Source organism: Psammomys obesus, unplaced genomic scaffold (assembly GCF_907164565.1).
Source record: "Psammomys obesus unplaced genomic scaffold, mPsaObe1.curated_primary_1811, whole genome shotgun sequence".
NCBI classification, from domain to species: Eukaryota; Metazoa; Chordata; class Mammalia; order Rodentia; family Muridae; genus Psammomys; species Psammomys obesus.
The window spans coordinates 7088283-7111913 of record NW_026585644.1 but is presented as its reverse complement, the minus strand read 5'-3'; the positions used below and the strand labels follow the sequence as shown (position 1 = coordinate 7111913).

Below are 23631 nucleotides of genomic sequence, written 5' to 3'. Positions count from 1 at the left end.
CTGTGCCAGTTCAAGTCCAATCAGGACTGAGCTTGTCCTCTCCTGCTGAAGACTGGCAAGGCAGCCCTGTGAGGGGGAGGGGAGGAGGTGAGTGATCAAAAAGCAGGCAACAAAGTCCATGTCAGAGTCAGCCCGGGCTTCTCTTACTAGGACACCCCCATGAATCTTGAGCTCACTCTATGCTACATCTGTGTAGAGGATCCAGGACCTTGGTTGCTGCTTCAGTCTCCCCACGCTCCTAGTTGGTTGGCTCTTTCTGTCTTCTTCTGGAGCTACTGTCACCTCCAGATCCTGCTGTTTTTCTCCCATTTTTCCACAAGACTCCCTGTACTTTGTCCAATGTTTGGCTGTGAGTCTTAGCATCTGTTTCTATCCATTGTTGGGTGGAGCTTCTCAGAGGGCAGCTATGCTATGCTCCTGTCTGCTAGCATAACAAAATATCATTAATAATGTCAGGCGTCTGCTCTCAGGTCGGGCCAGGCATTGACTGTACATTCCCTCAATCTCTGCTCTATCTTTATCCTTGCACCTTTTGTAGGCAGGGAACATTTTCACTAGAAGCTTTTGTGGGTGGGTTGGTGTTCCCGTCCCTCCACTAAGAGTCCTGTCTAGTTAAACGGTGTCTCTTCATTCTTCATGACCCTTGCTACTAGGAGTCTCAGCTAGAGTCACCCCATATTCTCCCAGGATACTACCTGTCTTAGGTCTCCAGCTTGTTATAGAGATCCCCCTGTCCACTGTTTCTCTCCTCTCTTCAGGCCCTCTGTCCTCTCACCCTGACCCGCCCCATGTCTGGTCTCCATCTTCATTTCTCTCTGTGCTCCCTCTTCTACCTGGTTCCCTCTCTTCAACCACTGCCATTGTCTATTCTACTTCTCAGTTGACGATAGTCCAGCTGGTTTCTGTAGCTCACTATGAGAATGTAATGTACTAAGAATTCTTGGAAATCAGTTCATTTTCAACTGTGAAAATCATGTAATATCAGGGAAGTACTCTATATGCAGGTATAATTATGGGTAATGTATTTTGCTGGCTTAGAAGGGAACATTTTCATACTTATTGTTTTGTTTTACAGAAATTTTGAGAGATATCATATTGAATTAATTCTTCATCTTTTTGCCGTTTTTCTTAAAAATTTCAAGTATGGTTTTGGTTATAAGTAAAGTTAGATTGTCCCCTTCTTACATTTAACTCCTGGAAACACACACTTTATACTAAGTACAGCATTTTTTCCCTCAGCAATATGACTTACAATGCTATGATTTTAGAACAGCAAAGCAATATTCTAATAGACCCTTTTACAAAATCATACATCAAAAGTAGAGACACAAATGCACATGTGCACACTTGATGTGGGAATTAAATAGATGTGGACATGAGCGTTGAGAAGGGGTTCCTGGGAGGCAAAAGCATGGAGGTAGGGAGGGAGAAAAAGAGGAAGGGAGGAAAGAGAGAGATTTAAAAAGAAGCATAGTTAAAATATCAACACAAGCCAGTCCTTCAGGAATAAAAGGTGAAGATCCTTTCCCTCACCCACTATTTTTTAGACTCCTTAAGCTAAAAAATGATCTTCTTTTCACCATGGTTCTCTTTGAAGGAAGATAAAATGCTATAAACTTGAATTTATACAGTATTTTTCTGCAGCTGTATTTTTCATTAGAATAGAAAATCGCTGTTCTTTTTTCATTATGGGTATTAAAATATCAAAATTATAAAATAATGGAAATATTTTAAAAGTTTCTCAGTTTCAATGTAGTGTATGTGAAACATCCTAACAAAGAAAACAACTTTGAAGTTACACTTAAATGTATTTTCTTTTATTTCACTGCTACTTTTAAATGAAAGTATGAACAGAAAAGGAAAGAAGATTCTCTAGATTCACTCAAGTTGGCCTCCTTACAGAAGATGGAAAAAAAAGAAAGAAGGAAGGAAAGAAAAATGAAAATAACTTGACATCAGCTTCCACTATTATTTTCATTTGATACTGTAGCATTCAAATGTATCCTTGTGCAAATCATAAGCAGCTGAAGGTTAGATTAACATGGTGTGGGTCCTTGACTCTCCAAGGAATGCAGTTCGTTTTCTCTACTAGCAATAAGGTCTTGCCACATCCTTAAAGTATTTAATTGCAGGAAAAACAATACTATACCATCAGTTAATCTGCTAGTGGAGAACTGTGCTCCAGATAATACTTTGAAATAGTTTCTAACAAAATAGAGAAAATAGGGAGCACCTCCTTCTAGTTCTGCATTCTTGCAATAGATATATTATCTAGGGACTGAAGAAAAACACTTTTATTTGACGACCCTGATATTATGATTGCATACAATTTGAAGTCTCTTTAAAAGTAGGAGCTTACTTGCTGTATCCGCAGGAAAGACATGTGCTACACCTTTAAAATCTTTATAGAAGGCACAATATTAACCACAGACAGAAGCGTGCCTTGTTTACAAGTCTGTTGGGCAGGCCTTCATCCACAGTAAAAGCCCATCTGTCTCACACCAGATTCAGGGCCATCCTGAACTTATTTGCTCTTTTGAAACACAGTAGGAAGCCTTCTAACCAGAATCCAGGACAGGAGTCATTAAGGGATGTTTCTACTGACCACACCAAATAAGATGTATCTTGTAGATAAATTGTTTTTCTGACAATTATATAATCTCACATTTAATCATAAAAATTAAACTTGAATCAAGTTCAAAACCTATTTTAAGAAGCATAATTTGTAGAATACTGCACTATTGACTCACATGTTAATGAGTGAAAAATCGTCACACCTCTCCCTTGCTAGCCTAAGTTGAACTCAGTTTCCAATCCTTCATAAGAAATCCAGGACCCTGATCTGTTACTTCCTGCCAGAGTTATTGTTTCCATAAACTGGGTCCTCCCCAGAGAAGCTTTATTCCTGATATTTATACCTATAGTATTTTTGTTTTTAAGGACTTCATTTATTCTGTTGAAAGAGCAGATTAAAAATCAAATTACAGTAGGTTCAAGGGATAATTTAAGTAGGTAAATTTTCAAATAAGTTGAGGACACTCACCTCCGAACACTTATGGGTGGTGGCCAGGTTTTACTATGCTTCAAATTTTGTAAAGTTCAACCATACTTACATAGAATTTTACTGGCTATGCCTTCCGTGGAATTTTCCATCCCTGACAAGAACAGTTTGGTTCAAAAAAATTTTTAAGGAGGAAATTAAACTTTTTTGAATTATTTTCAAGTCCTTAGAGCTGCAGAATAAAGAAAAAAAATTGTCACTGCTATGATATTACCTTTTTCAGTGAATAAAGCTCATGGGTTCCAAGGCAGGAGTCATACATTTTCAACATAGTAACATATTTTCTTGTAAAGAATGCAACAAATATATTTATGGCTTAATGACTGTTTAAAAGAAGTGTGGTAATTGTTTTATAAATGTAATACAATTTTACAGTAAGAAGCAGCAAAGAGGTTATGTCTGTTTATACGAAGTAGAAGTAGTGTAATTTTTCTTCTGATTGCTTAGATATTAAAAAGTCAGTGTTCCACTAGATGGAGCAAAAGTGGCAGGAGCTCTCCAGACATTCTGAGGTCAGTTAGGAGTGGCTTTAAAAATAAATATATAGTCAATTTCTCAGAAAAAAAAAAGTAAGTCTATCACTAAAATATATTTAAGGTACATATATGTATAAATATGTGTGTGTGTGTGTGAGAGAGAGAGAGAGAGAGAGAGTACTGTTATGCCACAGGTACCTGTAGACCATGGAGGACAACTTGTGTGAATTTTTTTTCACTCTTCACATCCTGACCCAAATTTTATCATGTACTGCTAACCCTAGAAAGCCAGTGTTTGAGCAGAGTTCATAAAAAATTTTGAGTTGTAAACAAAAGCCTTTGCTTAGACAGGTCACACTGTACAATAGGTACTAATATCTGTTGGTACTCAGATCATTTTTTTTTTTAGATCTCATGTCCAAATTCCATGTGAAAAAGGAAGAGTATTTATAAGTAAGACTCCATGTTTGCTACCATTCCACCTTCATGTGATCAATTGAGACCCAGATATCTATATTTTCAAGTTATATTTGTCTCTTCCCACTGGGTGGAGTTTAGAGAGCCCAAGGTAAAATTCCGGAATGCGGAGTCACACCCCTGGTCTGAGGATGGGGGTGGAAGAAGCGGAAACAGAAAGAGGAAGGAACCTTGGTTTATGGTTCTGGGTCTGTCGGGAATAGTTTTGCAGACATTGGTGCTACTTCCTGCCATCAAGGGCTTTCCAGAATCTGATAATCATTTCCCAGCTGTATAGCCTGGCAGATTGTTTCAGTTGTGGGCACTGAGCAGCTGTCCCTTCACAAGTAAAATGGAACAGGAGCATGTTCGTCTTGCCGGTAGAAGGCAGGGAATACAACTCCCATAGTTGCTGCTTGAAGACGTTTTGGTCTCTTGTTAAAGTGAGGAACAGGGAAAGGTCTGATACAGTGCATAAGGCATACTTCAGCTCAATCTGTGTCAGCACTAATAACTCATTCAACAGAGTGATAGGTTAGATGTCTGTTCAAAGCCTGGCACCTGCCTGTAGAGGAAATAAGTGACACTGATTTCAACCACTGGAATCTCAGTTCCACAAATCAGAGTTCCGCAGGGTCCCTCCTTGATTGAAGTCTTGGTACCTTAATCTTGTTTCACTTGTCCCTGGTAAAGAAGATAGGAAAGATGTAAGAAGGTGATGAACTAATGAGGCCCCCTCGAGTCAGGTGATTATGGCCTATGCTCAACACAATGTCCTTGTCCCTGTGCTGTCCCCGAGACTGAGAGAGTCCCGAGCTTGAACTCATCAAATGGCTGATACCTATGTGGATATGTCTAATTTGATATTATGTACCAAAGCTTACCTAGAAACCTTTTTTTTTTACAGTGAAAGCCATTATTTATATTGTGTACAAAGTAAACAACATTTATTCATTTTTTTAATCTTTAAAACTATTTAATGAATGTATTACCTTTAACTATGTAATTATCTTTAGCTGGATTGTGCTAGAAATGGGGGATGATAAATATATATATATATATATATATATATATTTATCAGCCTTCATGACAAATTTCTGTTGAAATGTCTTTGCTTTACTTTTTCTTTCTAATTGCTTTATGGCTGCAGTTAGCAACTTGGGGCACATTTGCTCACCAGAAAATATTTGGCAGTATCTGGAGATGTCTGGTTGTCATAGCTGATGAGGACACTGACTCGGCCGAATAGAAAGAGATGGCAGGGTGTTTTCTACAGTTTTGTTGGACCTGGGACATCTTTACTGACAAAGAGGCACCTGGCCCAAACATGGTAGCAGAATCTTAGTTAAAATTTCTCTATTAGAAGTTAGTAACTTGGACCATTAAACATAAAACAAAACAAAACAAACAAACAAACAAACAAACAAAAACAAATCAGACTTTGTTCACAACTTTAACTCAAAAGGAATTTTATACAGCAATTAGTGACAGTTTTTGAAATTCTATACCATGATTTAAGGTTTGTTCAGAACAACCTCCTACAAAAAGAATCATCCCGCCTAAGTCTTAAGAATGGCACTGTAGAGATGCCCTGATCTAAACATATCAGCCACTGTCCAAGATGGCCACCTCTAAAATAAAATTTGTCTTAAACCCTCTCTTGAAATATACCCTTGATAAAAGGTTAGAAGTCGGGTTATGTACAGAATTTTAAATTTAATATGTGAAGTCACAAATAAACAATATCATAATTAAAGAGTATATTTTAAATTCATGCTCTACAAATAACACTGTAACATTTTAATTTATAGAAACCCTCTTTCAGAAGAAATACTGTTAAAATGGGGAATTTTGATAATAAAATTATCCTTGATAGTAATTTAAGTTTTACCTCAATCCATAATATTTACTTTCAAAATTTTGAGCAACAGTTTTGTTACCTGTTTATAACTGTATCATATTATTAGGAATGATCAACTTTTTTCATATTTTAATAACAAATATAGACTAAAAAGTAGATATAATCAAAAATTTTAAAGTATTAAATAATTTTCTCAAATGTGATCTTTATCACAGATACTTTTTGGTTTTTGTTCTTTTGAGACAGGATTTCTCTGTGTAGTTTTGGCTGTCCTGGATTTGTTTTCTACACCAGACTGGTCTCAAACTCACAGTCATCCACCTGCTTCCGACTCCCTGAGTGCTGGGCTTAAAGGTGTGCGCCACCTCACGTGGCTGTTTATCACAGATAATTCAAAAGGAAATACACTGTGTAAAATGGAAATCAATATCTATGATTTTAAAATGTTTGAAACAAAAAGTAATAGACACTTGATAAAGTAGGTAGGAATACAGAGTTTAGTTTATAGGTTAAATTTTTTATTATATTTACATTCTATGTATATGTATTTGTGTGTGTTTGCATGCATATAATATAAATATCTGCATGGCGGCTACAGAGAAGAGGGTATCAGAGTCCCTAGAGCTGGGATACTATGGGAGGTTCTAAGTCACTTGGTATGAGCTCTGTGAACCGAATTTAAGTCCTCTGCAAGAACAGTAAGTGTTCTTAAACACTGAACCATCTCTTTAGCTCTGTTTCTTTTTTAAGCTTGTTTATTTTTAATAGGTTTATATGCTTCATTTCTGGTAAAGAGATTATTTCCTAATACTCTCAATGTCCTATGTTACATTTCTCATATGATATATCCAGGATGTGTACCTACACTGTAACATCACAGTAACAGTAAGGTGTGACAAGAAAGGAAGATACAGAGAGGAATGCAGAAAGAGCCACTTCAGGCTAAGACAGAATTTATGAGTAATAATATTTAAGGACAACACGTGTTGTCAGACTCCTTAGGAAGTGTTCCAGATAGAGTTTTCAGTCTTTCATTCCTCCACTATAAGCTGTCCTTGCTGTGTCTTTATTACAATTCAGAAATGGTAGTAGCAGGAATTCAGGTGCAGCTTAGTAAGATTTATTATATGTGATATGTTCTGTAAGAAGTGTTTTAGGAGACACAAAAAGAAAAGAGTCTCTTAAATTCCATGAAGCTGAGAGTTCAAATAACTGGGACCCATATGCCAATGAAACAAGAGAAAATGCCAGGGCCATCGTCCTGATGCTGTGGGTAGGAAGAAACACAGGGGGATAGCGACAGATGCCATTTTTATATATCAGTATATACATACAAAGCATCATCTAGGCTATTTGACTATGTTACAATCATCGCTGTGGGTTTTCTTTTCCAGTCTGTTCTTCAGGAGCCTTGAAGTGACTAGCTATATTTACATCTGGGAGAACTACAGGCTTTTCGAGTTGCCTTGGGATTCTCCGTGGACATGGTATTTAACCTTCTTAGGAGTTGACTTTGGCTACTACTGGTTCCATCGCATGGCCCATGGTAAGTTACAAGTGATGCATTTTTCTCAACAATGATGAAGTGCGGGTAGTACATAAGAGACACTTGGTAATATTTATTGAAAAAATAAATAAATCACTGAAATAATACATCTTGTAGCATGTAAATATTGCTAATGAAGATTTAGTTTGGAATTTCAGCTCAAGCAATCTGAAACCATTAAAAATAAAGTTATTGCAGATACATTGTTTTCATGATTACAATTGTATTGCCTTTAGAAAATGATAGCTCTAGCATTGCTTTTTAATGGGTTTCCATCCATTGTTAAACTGTAGGCAATTATACATAATATCGAACTTCATATCCCAATCATCACAGGTCATCCTGCAGGGCTCTGAAGCAGCATGAAATTCTCGGGAACATCTGCCATCATACTCAGCATGATTCAATTTCTTGGCAGGGCTTCCACATTACAAATGAAAATGCAATCAGCTCAGCACTGATCATACTGCACTTCAGTGTTGCCATAGTTGCACAGAATGTCTCATCTCCAAAAAGCCTTCTTCCTGTGCTGGTTCACTGAGTGTGTGATGGGAAAGTGTAGCTGTGTGTCGCACAGAAATGTATTGTTATGAACTATAAAGAATAAATGGAAAAAGTTGGAAGGGGTGGTGGGGTCTGTATCTCCTCAGGCGTGGGTAAACATTAAGGTTTGCGAAGGTGAGCAGAGCAAGTGGGTTCCGAGAAGAAGTAAGACATGGCAAAATTAGGCAGGAAAGTGCAGAAAGGTGCTAGAATTGAAGATCACAAGTGACATTCACCACTGAAAATTTCAGAGGCAGTTTAAGTAGAGGGGGCAGTAAAGGAAGAAAGGAAAAAAAAAGAAACTGGGGTAATTGCCAAAAGTAGGTGCGAAATGGAAAGACAAGACATGAGATCAGGGTGAATAACTGTTATGTGGAGCAGTAAAATGGACCAAACGTTCTTTCTAAGCAAAAATGATGGAAGTAGAAGGAACATGGCCCATATATACATATATGTGCAATAAAACTCAATCATTTAACCAAAGTATGAGTGTGTTAATTCTTTGGAATAATTTGGAGTAAATATGCAAGCTACAAATTATGTATATATATTTATACACACACACACACACACACATATATATATACATATATATATATATAGAGAGAGAGAGAGAGAAATAACCAATGTCTTTGAAACTAGTCACCTCCTCACATCATTTTTTTACTATAAGAGGATAACCCCAAATCAAGCATGATTAAGAATAAAAATATAGTAGACTTCGTATTTTAGGGCAAAGTACTAGTTTTTCTTATAGAATAAGCACCTTGGTGATTTCCTTCATTCTGTGTGACAAGCACTGCTGAAAAGACCAGCTAATTCAGTTTCAGAAATTTTCTAATACTGTACTAAATAGATGTTCTTGTTTGAGAAATCTGAAAAATTACTTTTATCTATGAAGCTGGAAAAACATCCCCAAATATTACCAAACTTCTTGTGAATGCCCTCAGTTAAGAGTGACAACATTAAATAAAATCAGTAGAATGTGGAATCAGTGCACTTGAAAGTATGCTTCATGTTAGAACAACAACAACAACAACAACAAAAGCTGAACTGAATGGAGTGAAAGGAGCAGGCATTAAATAAATTGAAAGCCTTCTGGAAAAACATTCATACCCTCAGGCTACAGAACCTGATCAGAAGTTCAAAGACTTGTGGTCTGTAATGGAAAGCTAGTAGGAAAAAATAAATTATGTAGTTAAATATGCCAGCCTTCAGCGTGATAGCTGAAAATTTATACTCAAAACTAATCAAAAAATACTAAAATAGTTTTTAGGGATCTAGAGATATACATCAATTAAAAAAATCTTACAATATAAAAACTTGTAGTTCCAAACAGAATAACTATTCACACTAATTTAACTGAAAAAAAGTTTCAACAATTTCAAAATTCAAATGTCATCTTATTACACAGAAAGAAAAAGAAAAAAAAAGCTTACTGTGTAGTTTCCCTTCACTATTTTCAGCAAAATTATATGATGATATATTTCATGTGCATTAATATGTTAGATATGAGGAAACAAAACTTATATAAATAAAACTTTGTTGTTATGTTGTTAGTAAGTGAAATTGTTCCTGGTTCTTTACTTTGTATGGCTGCCGCTTGCTTGTCTCACACTTGGACAGCATTTTCTTCTGAGGACAGTGCTCTTTCAGGCAAAAAGCCTTTATTCTCAGAACCCTCTGTGTCAGAAAACATACTTGGAAGCTTTACAGTTCTTTACATTTTCTTTCCCTATATTTTCTTTCTCTACACAAACATTGCTAATTGTTGTCATCTGCAATAAATGAATATTGCCTAATCACCTCCATAGATTTCTTTGATGACTTTTCAGAAAGAAATTCAAAATGTTAAAATCGGGTAATCCTTAAGTTAAAAGTAGCTGTTGGCATGTCTCTACCCCGTGTTTATGCTCTGTGTATTCTCTTGACTTTATCTCTGGTGTAAACAAACAGGGAAAGAGTTTTCACTGGAGTGCCGGCTAGAGCCCCATAATCCCAGTGATACAGTCTAGGAGTTTTCATTGCATTTTTTTAATTTTATCCCTGCCAGGTAAAGAATTAAAAGACAGGAACATTCTTGATTACTTTAGGTTGAAGTGGTGAAATCTGAAGCACTACACACCACAGCAGAAAGAACCATCAGATGGAGGTGTTTATGAGGGTGAGGAAACGGAGGCATGCAGAAGGCACACAGAGAAAGAGCCTGTGGAAAGCAGAGTGGGCACCAGGCAGTCCAAAAACAATTTTAACTTTACCTTTCCATTCTACATATTTTTTTTCTCTCATTTTCAACATGCATGACAGCAGTAAGCAGTAACCATGACACAGCCTGACTGCCTTTCTGTCTTGAGATTGCCTCTGCTTCAAGAATCAGTTCATTACTCGCGATTTCAGCCTCCATCAATTCTCAGAACAGAAGAAGAGGGAAGCCCTGGAGTGCCAAAGTATAACTGAGGCGATCTCTACCTCAGTTCCTGAAAGGCCTGATCTGTTCTGAAACCTCATTCTCTGAGCATCCCACTTGTGTCTGGTCCTCCCATTCATGCTGCAATGGCACGCGAAGCCCTGCCTACAGAATTAGAACAGGGATTTTCCAACTCAGTGTCCCACTCTTTTCCACACTGCCCCCTCAACCGGCCGATCACAACAGCAGTCCCACTCCTCCGTACCCGAGGCCTGAGTTCACCCCATCCTTGTTACTGTGACAAATTATTTGATAGAAACTTAAGGGAGAAAATATTTACCTTTTTCTCAAAACTCAGTAGAATATTCTGTTATATTGGATTAGTCCTGGAACAGAGAAATGGTTTACGTATCCTGTTACAGATGTCCCTGAAGCACCTATTCTTTCAGCTGTTAGTTTTTCCAGTAGTTATCAAAATCACTTATATCACTCTCATTTTAGTTCAACACAGAACACCTAAGATAGCTTCTTAATGCCACATGCCCTTGATTGTTCTATTATGGATTACAGGTGCCAGCAGTCAATTATAATAATGACAGAAAGTGTCAATATATGTAGTGAACTCTAGAACTAATTTTTGCCCCACACCAGACATACCAATTCTTGTAAGTTTTATTCTCTTTTACCTAGATTCACGTAAAATGATCACAAATTCCATCAAATTAACCAAGTGTGCTTCTGCTTCAGGTCCTTACTTTTTGCCTTTCCTCTGCGTGTCTCCATTTTTCCAGAATCCTCGGGCTCGCACTCTCAGAAAGGTTTAGTTCTGTGATCTGAGAGTATTCTGATCATTCTATAAATTTTCCTTTTTAATTAATTTATTTTTATTAATTAAAGTTATTCATTTTGTATCCCAGCTATAGCCCCCTCCCTAATCCCCTTCCAATCCTACCTTTCCTCGGTCTACTCCTCCCATGCTCCTTCCCCAGTCCCCTGATAGGGGAGGTTCTCCTCTCCTTCCATCTGACCCTAGTCTATCAGATCTCATCAGGACTGGCTATATTGTCTTTCTCTGTGGCCTGGTAAGGCTGTTCCCCCTTCACGGGGAGTTGATCAAAGAGCCAGCCACTGAGTTCATGTCAGAGACAGCCCTGTTCCCATTACCAGGGAAGTTACTTGGAGACTGAGCTACCATGGCCTACATCTGTTCAGGGGTTCTAGGTTACCTCCATGAATGGTCTTTGGTTGGACTATCAGTATCAGAAAAGACCATTGGGCTCAGAATTTTTGGTTCTGTTGCTCTCCTTGTGGAGCTTCTGTCCCTCCAAGTCTTTCTATCTCTCCCTTCTTTCATAAGATTCCTTGCACTCTGCTCAAAGTTTGGCTATGAGTCTCAGCATCTGCTTTTATTCCCTGTTGGGTAGAGTCTTTCAGAGTTCCTCTGTGGTAGGCTCCTGTCCTGTTCCCTTTTTTCTCTTTCTTCAGAAGTCCATCCCTGTCTTTCTGAATGAGGATTGATCATCTTACCCAGGGTCCTCCTTGCTTAGCTTCTTTAGGTGTACAGATTTTAATATGTTGGTCCTATATTATATTTCTAACATCCACTTATAAATGAGTATATACCATTTGTGTCTTTGTGTCTTTCTGCTTCAGATTGGAATGTAAACTTGTACAACCACTTTGGAAATCAATCTGGAGCATTCTCAGACAATTAGGAGTAGTGCTACCTCAAGATCCAGCTTTACCTCTCCTAGGCATATATCCAAAATATGCTCACATATACAACAGGGACATTTCTCAACCATATTCGTAGCAGGTTTATTCATAATAGCCAGAATTTGTAAACAACCCAGATGTCCCTCAATGGAGGAACAGATGCAGAAAATGTGGCACATTTACACAATGGAATACTATTCAGCAATTAAAAACAAGGGAATCATGAAATTTGCAGGCAAATGGTGGGAACAAGAAAAGATCATTCTATACCTTTTCAAGACCTCACAAACCTCACTTTTAAGAGATGTGAGACCTTCCAGACTGGGTCAGAGCACATTCTTATGGTTGTAGTTTTTATTTAGAGGGAGTTGAGAAAATTTGATGTGTGGCAGAGGATCTGAAAGTTATGACATCAATTTGCCATGAGTATAATAAAATTTATGTTATCATTGTCACACACATAGTTACATGACCCTATGTCTCTTGTGCCTACATACTACAGTTACGTTTCTTTCTTATTTTAGTTTATATTATTTAACTCAATATATGCACAGCGCTCTCACCATAGACACATGGACAGGAGAAACTGTTAACAGAATGTGCTTTGGGTTTGTACCTACCTGATAGGACAGTGCCAGTCTCCTTCTAGCTGAATAGTTGTGAGCTGTGATTGATACAATTACATGTTTTTCTTTATGAATTATCTCCTTTAAAGTGAAATTACATAACTTAAAAATTTTATTAGCCCAAACTCAGTCATACTCTTTTTTTATTACAATGCTTTATGATTAGAAATCAGATATTTAAAACTATCTGAAAGATCTGAAGATTAAGTCCACAGGGAGTTGTATATTTGACTTGCCTTCTAAGTTTATTGTGCATCCTTTTCAAGCTAACTATTGATTTGTTACAAATGCATTTCTAATTTGGAGATTAATATTCTTTTCTGGAACCAAGAAAATTACTTGAAAAAAAGATTTAAAAAGATTCTTTCTTCTCTTACAGTGATGGATGATTTAATTTTTGTCTTTTAGCCTCATACATAGTAGCATTCCTTCCAAATATAATGTTGTGTGGTAGGCATTTTTATATAAATTGCATACAGATTTTTTGTTTCCTCATATTCTACCATACTGATGAAAGAACTTTTTTTCAATGGCTGCTCTTAGCTTTGAGGCGTTTTGACATATTGCAGAAGATACACACTCCATTACATGCTTACACAGCTTGTGAAACTTACAAGAAAGAGCAGCTCTGACAGAAGCATGTATGATACACACGTGGCAGTTCAATCAACAGGGACCTGATGCTATGAGTACTGCAGTTCGCTGGTGGGTACCTTTTTTCCCCCTTAGATCTATAGAGAAAGCGTTGGGAAAAGAGCCCTAGGCAGACTTTGGTGGTCTGCTTGGTAGTTACGCTGCCTAGGAACTGACTCTGAGAAAGAGAATCTCACGGGCACTGGGCACTACACAGCCAAGCGAGTAGAAAGGAGACAACAAAGGAGACAACAGAGGTCTTTGAGGCAAGGTGTTTGTGTGGAGGCAGTGATGGCTCAGACGTATTATTGGCAAAGAGTTCAAATTTTAATTTTATTTTAAATAAGGTAGTTTGGGCTAGCATGTAATTCCCACAAATCAGAAATTGCTAGGTAAGCAAATTGACCTAACATTTCTGTTTGCTTTTTCTACTAAATAAGTGTAAGAAAGAGGATAAATGCAATTTGGTGAAGAAAAGACACCCATGAGTAGCCAATGAGAATGGAGATAAATAAAGGTAGTCTTGACATAAATAAAGGCATTTCCGTAGCAGAATAAAGAGTGCACATATTTTTTAGATATTAAGCATCTCACATATTTTTAATGTCTCTGTGATATTTCATTATTTATAAAACCTAAAAAAAAAGAAGAAGAAGAAATCTCACCATCAGAAGTCTAGAGGACATTTTTATGATCGGCTCCTCAGTGCTTGTCAGTAATGGGTAAGCACTAAAGACAACAATTTGAAAATGTCACATGTCATTTATTTTCAAGTTTTTTCATAATAAAGTTAAATAAACAAACAAATAAATAAATAAATAAATTTAGAAAATGAATGTGAACTGTAAAGGAAAATGATTATAGGTAACTAGATGTTTTTGTCACTTTTAAATCTTTTTTTAAAATTTTTTATTAATTACACTTTATTCATTTTGTATCCCCCCATAAGCCCCTCCCTCCTCCCCTGCCGATCCCACCTTCCCTCCCCTTTCTGCATGCATGCCACTCCCCAAGTCCACTGATAGGGGAGGTTCTCCTCTTCTTTCTGATCTTAGTCTATCAGTTCTCATCAAAAGTGGCTGCATTGTCCTCTACTGTGGCCTGGTAAGGCTGCTCCCCCCTCAGGGGGGAGTGATCAACGAGCAGGCCAATCAGATTATGTCAGAGGCAGTCCCTCTTCCCATTACTATGTAACGCACTTGGGCACTGAACTGCCATGGGCTACATCTGTGCAGGAGTTCTAGGTTATCTCCACGAATAGTCCTTGGTTGGAGTATGAGTCTCTGGGAAGTTCCCTGTGTTCAAATTATCTTGTTCTGTTGCTCTGCTTGTGGAGTTCCCATCTCCTCCAGCTCTTACTATTTCCCACTTCTTACATAAAATTCCATTCACTCTGCCCATCAGTTGGCCATCAGGCTCAGCATCTGCTTTGACAGTCTATACTGCAGAGGCTTTCAGAGGCCCTCTGTGGGAGGTTTCAAGGTTGTTTCCTGTTTTCTTCTGGTTTTCAGAGGCCCTCTGTAGCAGGTTCCGAGGTTGTTTCCTATTTTCTTTTTCTTCTGATGTCCATCCTCTTTGCCTTTCAGGATGGGGATTGAACATTTTAGTTAGGGTCCTCTCTTTTGCTTAGTTTGTTTAGCTGTACAGATTTTAGTGGATTTATTCTATGTTGTATGTTTATATGAGTGAGTATATACCATGTGTGTCTTTTTGCTTCTGGGACAACTCACTCAAGATGATCCTTTCCAGGTCCCACCATTTACCTGCAATTTCATGATTTCCTTATTTTCCATTTCTGAGTAATACTCCATTGTATAGATGTACCACAGTTTCTGCATCCATTCTTCGTTTGAGGGGCATCTGGGTTGTTTCCAGCTTCTGGTTATTACAAATAAAGCTGCTACAAACATGGTTGAGCAAATGTCCTTTTTGTGTACTTGAGCCCCTTTTGGGTATATGCCTAGAAGTAGTATGGCTGGATCTTGAGGAAGTGCTATTCCTAGTTGTCTGAGAAAGCGCCAGATTGATTTCCAGAGTGGTTGTACAAGTTTGCATTCCCACCAGCAGTGGAGAAGGGTTCCCCTTTCTCCACAACCTCTCCAGCATGTGTTGTCTTAAAGGATGCCTGAGAGGCTGCAGTTCTTCACTGTAGTCAGGCTAAAATGAAGTATGTCTTAATATCTTAAGATCAGAGGAAATCCATCATCCATATTTTACATATTGAAAATGTGTTACTTTAACAAATATTGACAATTAACTAACTTTACTGAGCTCTTACTACATTTCTCTGAATCTTTCTTATACATTTTCATCTTTGATCCTAAAAAAAACAATGTCCTGATATCTACCAAAAAATTAATAAGATTAACAAACTGAAGCAGAGTTAAGGTATTTTCTGGCTTTTCAGAGCTGATGTACCAAAGTCTGGGGATAAAAATCTCTGGCTGCTGGGTCCAGAGAGAAAGAGCTCAGGCTGCTGACCACAGACCTGTGTGGCATGGCTTCCTCAGGCTCAATTAAAAAAAAAAAGTTAAAATCTTGACCATATGAAATTTAAAATCTATTTCAGCATCTCTAGTATACTTTAGATGGTGTTAATACGTATATTTAAATCCCCAGGTATCTCTTTTTGACTGTTGTCCCCACAGCCCTGTACTCAGACTGTGGTACTTGCTAACTGCCTGCTTTATGCACAGGCTACAGGATGTGATTGGTTATGAATCTTTTCAAATGTCAATCCCTGACTTAACCAGAGCCACTTAGATACAAGCTTCTACAGGTAGGCCCTGAAGTTGTTTTTGTTGTGTTTGTTTTGTTTACAATTATTTTTTACTTTATAGAATTTATACTGTTATAAACTATCGAGTCATTTTAATGTATAAACAAAACTAAGTAATACTGACTAATTATTGAAAATTCTTGACAGGTAGGAGGTGAACCATTTTAGCTCTTTGAGAGAATTCAGAATCATGTGAATATTTAAATTAATATTTAAAATAATAAATGGATAACATGCATTAAGACATGCTTCTTGGGGTTTTTGGCTAATATCAACTAGATGAATAACTAGATAGATGCTCAGTAGACAGGTGACAGAACATAGAAAGACAGGCAGTAGGGGGTAGATAAACCTTAGTTGATAGAGCTTTGTATAATTCAACAAACTTCAAAGGGTGATAAAATGTAACTAAACTACCAGGTCCTACAGAAGGATTTTCTTGTAATAAAAACTTTTGTCAATGAACAAAATCTTGTATCTAATATATCCTCTAGTGTCAGCTTATATTTCTTGCTACCTCAACTTATCCAACAACCTTTTATGAAAATTGAATTACATCCAATCACTGTTTAACAATAGGACTCTAGAAACTAGGACTTACTTTATTCTGTCCGTGTCTGGCACACGTGCCCCCGATACAGTCAGAGTCGGCTCCTGTGCAACTTGAATTATGGTGAACTGAGAGCCACAGTGTTTGCAGTTTGTAGTTGTAGTTGTTTTATTGATTTATTGTAGTTGTTTGTAGTTTGTAGTTGTTGTTGTATCGATTTTTAGCATGTTTGTGCGCATGCAGGAGTGCGCATGAGTGCATCCTGTACATGTGCTACAGTGTGTATGTCGGTGTCAAAGCACTGCATGAACTTGTCGGAATCTGTTCTTCTGCCTGTACTGAGGTGAGCTATCTTTGAAGTTACGTCTTCCGAGCGACTTGAAAATGTTAATATTATGAAATGTGACATCCTTATCTTTGAAGCTGCAGGTCTTCCTCTTTATCATTCAGTCCACCTACCTTCTGTATTCAAATTGCGTTTTTTTTTTTCTTTTCTGCTAAACAATGCTTGCTTTATAACTTCACAGAAGGTCTACGTCTTAGCCTTCCTGGGAAGGCTTCCCCTTCACCCTGTGAGAGCAGACTTTCCTATAGCCCACACCCTTCATCCTCCCAGTTTGCTTTCTCTGAGGCTAAGGAATGCAGACTGCTTATTTTTACATTTGATGATATCCTGTAGGGAAAGGTAAAAAAAGGAAAAGTATAAAATGTAGACAGAAAAAGGATGTAAGTTTTTTCCGTTCTCCTCTTTGAAATAGCTGACAGTTTCTGGATATACAGAAGGAAATGATGAGTTTGGCCACATGTCCAGATGTGTGCTTGACAGATGTGTAGGGATATGTTTTTAAAAAGACATGTCATACAGTACCTGTGTCGTTAGCCAGGAAGTTGTAAATAGTAAACACAGAACTCAGCCATAAAATGTTATCTGACTTAACAGGATTTTTCAAAGTAACAGTATTTTTTTTATCTCTTTTATTCCATTTAGCAATGAATTAAAAATCAGTGTATTATAAAAAATCACATCAAAGTTGATTGTAAATTGGATTAACATAAAATGGAAACTTACAAAATGAAAAGTCTTGCTGTAGAGTTTTTAATATATGAATTAATATTCCTGTACCATAATGTTTGATAAACTTTATTATCTATAACCAGCAATTTCTTTTATATTGTTGTCCTTATTTAAAATGCATAATCTTTATTAGTACAGTTTCAAAAGCCTGATTTGTCTTATTTCTAAAATATTTGTTAGTTGGCATAAAATGCATTTAATTTATGTACATTTATTTTCTATAATAAGATCTTTCATAATATATATCTAATATCTGATTTGATTTAATAAGCATAGAATCATAACATCTTTGTAGTGGAGACAGTAATATCTCATTGAATTTTAAAATATAGTATTGTTATTCAGTCTGGTTACCATACTGTATAATAATTGCTGAAGCTCTTCTCTTTGTGTAAGTAGAAATTTTATAAAATTTGATCGGTTTTCCTGAAACTGGCCTCAGCCTTAGTAATTACAGTTCTACTCTCTGTCTACAACTTAAGTTTCACACAGTACTAAGAATCTTTGTGGCATGTTTTCAGAAATTCTCAGTTTTGTCATACTAAAGTAACTCAACCTGGAAAAAAAAAACAATGGATATTTTCATTGTATAGAAGTTGTTTCTAACAATGCCATGTGTAGGAGTATATATGTTAATTATCTTAAGAATGAATAAGAATAAAATATTTAAATCCAAAATGAGACAAAAGCTGGACATTATACTACATTCTTCTTACCCTAAACAAGGAGGCTGAGATAGGAAGACCATGAATTCCAGGCCAGTTTGGTCTTTCTACTAAAACCCTATGTAAATAAACAAACAAAAATACACACACACACTCACATTTTTAATTGTCCATGAGAAAGTTGCTGAACACTACAAACAAATGTTCCAGCTTGAAACAGAGTCACTGTTCTGAAATTAGTCTCTGAGCAGCAGAATAGCCTCTTATTTCCTACTGTGCCTTGCATACTTTTTGGAAGCTAAAACATTGTCCATGGAACACATGGACAACAAAACATATCCTAGCCCCTGGGATTTTAACAGGCTCTGGGATTTGCAGTTGACATTTCTTTGGCTGAGCTCCAACTGCTTTAAGGATGAGAAAAAAAAAAGGTTTTTGTATTTTCTTAAAGTTCATGAAGTCCTGGAGAGAAAAATAACGTCCAAATAAAAAAATACAACTGGCTTCGTAACAGGAAGTTAATTCAGAGTGAATTTAGTAGGACGTCTTTAATAACGGGAGAGTTGTCAATGAAAATTCACTGGAGAGTTAGGTGAGGGTGAGACCTTATCCCTATACCTGGAGCTCCAGAACAATAAGCAGACAGAAAAATACTAGAAGAATAATATTCAAAGTCACACCAGTGACTTCTGCTTTTGTGAATGTACCTGTGAGAAGGACTACCTCTGCAGGGCTTAACTACTGTCAGTAATGGAGGCGGGAGAAGGCTCAAGGACATCATGAAGCTGCAGAGAACTGAGCCCACTCTGAATAAAGAATCCCTCGCCCTGTCCTCTCCCAGTCACACCGTAGGTGACGCTTGCTGCCCTCCCTTGTTACCTGTTAGTATTCAGATTTGTAATTTATTTTCAGGCCAAGTCTCACTCCGTAGCCTACTTTGGTCTGAAATTTGTACCAACCAAGCCCAGGGATTGCACGCCTATGCCACCATTTCACATCTCCTGCTCTTAACTGCACTGAAAGAAGAGAGGCAGGAGAAGAGGTGATTAATTTCTGGTATTGGCACCAGGATTCAGTCAATAATTGTAAAGCCAGAAGAAAGTGATGCAGTTTGGAAGAACCCTTTTGTTACTTATACAAAATACAGTATTATCACTAGCTTTATAAAAAAAATTCCCCTGACATTAAAATCGATAGTTCTTGCAATGAATATATAAATGCATGTCACATGCGCATGTATATCATTTTGTTAAACCTCTTAACTTCCTTTCTAAGCCTTTCAGATGACCCCATCTTATAGGGCTGGCCAGAAGAAAAGTTTGAAGGTTGATAGTCAAGGTTTTGAATCCATTATCTAAATTTAAGTAATTTTAACCAATTACTTAATTTCTCTGACTCTCAGTTTTATTTGCAAATTATCTACCCATCTTCAGGTATTATAAGATTAAATATAATGATCACATGTTTGGTGATAGTTATGAAATTATTAGTACTTTGGAAGAAGCAGGTTGATAATGACTGTTCCAAAACCCACAGAGAAATAGTCCTTATTACTTAAAATGCAGTATGAATCATACCATGGTTGACCTTAAGAACCTTCCTAACAGTGCAGAGAACAGCAAGCTAAGACAAAAAGAGCAGGGTAAGTAGTTTAAAGAGACATGAGTTGGTGAACTTGATCTAAGACATGTTTTGTTTAGGATCATAGATGTTTCAATAATTTTTCAACAGAAATGTCTCTGTCTTCCTCTCTCTCTCACTCTGCCAAGAACATGCACCCCTCTCCTTGCATTTAAACTGAAGAGTGTGTATCCATCCTTGGACCCAACAAATCAGTAACTGAAAATATTAGTGAAAATTTGATGATATTAAACTTATACATTTTTTTATTATTCTTACTATTTTCTTAAAATAGTATGACATGACAATTTGATAAATCACATTCATGTTGTACTGCAAGTAATCTAGTGACAATTAAGTATATGAGGAAGTTTCCAAATACTAGACCGTTACACATAAAGGTAGTTGAGCCTCAGACGATTTTAGCATTTACCTGAATCTGAAAAGTACCCCAGGAATCCCGAAAGACAACTGGGTACTGCGTATTACAATTCCTTTAACCATACACTCATTGACAGATCTGAGTTTCTTCATTGATTGGGAATCAGAGTGGACTTGGGACTGCCGATACTTCTTTAAGATACTGACTTCATTTTCTTTTCAGACATAGGAGGGAGGATAATGGGTCACACTGAACTTTTGTTTTCCTAATGGCACCTCGTTTTCTTCAAGCACCCTGGATAACATTTATATACTATCCTTCTGACAAGAGCCACTCGAATGTATGAAAGGTGATATTTCATTTTCTTTAGCTTTCATGTCCTTTATGGTTGGTGCACTGTGTCAGAGCAATTTTATCATTCGTGTGCATTTGGAACCATATTTGGTCATAGCTTTTCCCCAACTTATGATTAGATTTTATTTTAATAATTTTTGGTTTCATGTAAACCTTATGTATAGCACATTAGACATGCACAATGTATATTACTGTCTATGAACATCAAATAAGACATATGGTTTGCAAATGCTGTCTCTAATCTGAAGGCTGCCTTTTCATTTTGATAATAGTTTACTGTAGAGAAGGTTTTTAGCAAGATTCTCTTCCAGTAGCTCAGTTTTGCTGTTGTTACCTGACCTCAGAGCATCATGTCCAACAATGAGCATTGCTAGGACCAGGGCTAAGGGGCTTCAGCTGCCTTCCTCCATGGGTTTGCAGTGTCTGGTCTTCTGTTTTAAGTCCTTTATCTATTTCAAGGTAATTTTTGTGGCTGGAATAAGATAGTAGCCATTTTTTTCTTTTTCTTTTAAGTCTAGCTTTTTCTGCACTATATGAGTCTGCACTAATATGTATTATGTAGTGCATTATATGAGTCTGTCCATGCTCCATAGTTTATTATCGATGCCTGGGAAATGTCTGGGCATGACTGGGCATGTATTCATAGGCTTATTCTTTAGCTCTGCACTGTAGTCCAACAATCTGCATGTAATATTTTATTTCACACTTTACTAGCTTTATTGACTTTGTCCCTTAGCAGTAGTTATTTATTTCTTCTTTGGTAAGCTACTTAATCTTCTAGAGCCTTCTTTTCCATATCTAAAATTGAGCAACAATAATACTAGCTTCAAAAGAAGTAACTTGTAGCTGGGCGTGATGGCCTTTTATCCCAGCACTCGGGAAGGCAGAGGCAAGCAGATCTCTGTGAGTTCAAGGCCAGCTTGGTCTACAAAGGAAGTCCAGAACAGCCAAGGCTACACAGAGAAACCCCATCTAGAAAAACAACAACAACCAAAAAAAGTAACTTTTGCTAGGCATGTTTGTATTTTATCATTATAAATGGTAGGTAGACACAGAACTTTGAAGTTCATGAGTAAGCCAGCATGATATGACAATGTTTAGCATTTAACTAGATATTTTTTATGCTTATAATATCTTTAAAAGAAGCTAATAGCAGGGTTGGTGGTCCATGCCTTTAATCGAAGCACCTAGTCAAGCAGAAGCAGGCTATCCCTATGAATTTGAGGCTAGCCTGGTCTACAAAGTGAGTAGTGGACCACCAAGGCTACACAGATAAACCCTGTCTTGGAAAAACAAAACAAAATCCAAAACAAAACACCTACAACAACCAAACACACACACACACAAATAACAAAACAACAACAAAATAATAAAGATAAAGTTATTTAGAATATATTATTTTATTATATATTATTATTAAATTTTATTAACATTTTAGTATTTTAGGTACATTTTAGTATTTTAGTACTCACATAACAAAGGGAAAGGTGCTAAAATATTTTTTCTAAAAATTCAAATAATAATATTCGCACTAAGCCAACCCTAGAAATCATCAGGGACAAGACACACAGAGTGTGCTGCTCTGTGGCTGGGGGAGAATGTGGGTTCCAGGGCTCTGACTGTTGTTAATTCTGTCCTTGGCATGTGAAGTTCTCTGTTGTGAACTGAGCTGAGTTCAGCTTGTTAATAACATCCTATCTTTTTGTCCACTTACTTGGGTTCCTGTGTGTGTTTGTCACACACTTCCTTCTAGAACGAGGTAGGGAGATGAAAGAGGACATTTATTGCAAGAAGCAAATGCTCCCCCAAAATACATTACAATACATTCACTATTTATAAAAACAGAGAAACAAGCAACCCCCACTAGTCACTAATGTCGGAGGAAGGGAGCTCAGTGACCTACATTTGGGGATTGGATCTTTGACTCCTTGCAGCTGAATGCAAACTGAGCATTGACTCTTGCCAGGCAGAACAGGGGCCAGGAGTAGCTCCCTTAAGACTGACTTCTGCACAAGCTCACTTTAACTACTTAGCTCCTACAGAAATTTCAGTCTCACAAGATGATTGCTTTAAATAGTTAATATTCATTTACCATCACCTTCTTACATTAGTTTTTCAGAGGCAGAGTTTCTTTTCTGCTTTGTTTTAAGTTCATTTGTTATTTTTCTTTCTAGAAAATACCCATTTAATACTATTTTGATTTCATCAGTGGATAATTCTACTTCTCTGCATTTGTTTAACATTTTTTTCCTGTTGTTCCATTTAAAATATTTACTCACATCAGTTGTCAGGGTTTAGATATCAGCAATTACCCAAGCAACTATCATCCCCATACTGTGTTCCTGTTTTGTACATCCATGTCTGTGTAGGGAGTGGGAGGCCAAGCCCCACCTTTTGAAAATATGTTTCTTTGTTCTGAAAATAATTCACTCTAATGGCTATGGCCAAATGATTTGCCCAGCCAATGGATAACAAATTTTAATAGTTTCTCAATATCAGCTAGCTGTTTGGTGTCCAAATTTCTCCTTGTCCTATAAGTGCCATTTTCTGAATCATAGTTTTTAATAAGAGTGTAATAATGTTATTTTTATTGTAATTGTTATTATACCTTTAAATTATTTTTTATAATTACATTTCCTTGTACTTCTTTTAATTTATGGAATTATTTCTCTCCTGTCACACACTTAACTTTTTCATTTATACTTCTGGATTCTACCCTGTAGGATAGCTTTACATTCTCCTCTGCTCTCTGCCAGTCTTATGAATTCTTGTGGACTCTACATGCTTGCTAAGATTCCATTTTGATTTACGGGACCAAATTTCACAAATCCCTCCATTAATGGTGGCTTTTCTCCCCACAGGATATGCAGCCTTTGTATAC

General features: G+C 36.9%; 1 protein-coding gene across 3 annotated transcripts in view; it reads left to right on the top strand.

The window, feature by feature from the left end:
• The window catches only part of Agmo (alkylglycerol monooxygenase), a 323619-nt gene that overhangs the window by 5175 nt on the left and 294813 nt on the right, over window positions 1-23631 (top strand). For all 3 annotated transcript variants that reach the window (XR_008722211.1, XM_055625389.1, XM_055625375.1), the window contains exon 3: window positions 7249-7400. Coding sequence is in view for 2 of the 3 variants with exons in the window: in XM_055625389.1 (XP_055481364.1) it covers window positions 7249-7400 (152 nt within the window). In the remaining variant the exon portion in view is untranslated. The remainder of the gene's footprint in view (window positions 1-7248; window positions 7401-23631) is intronic.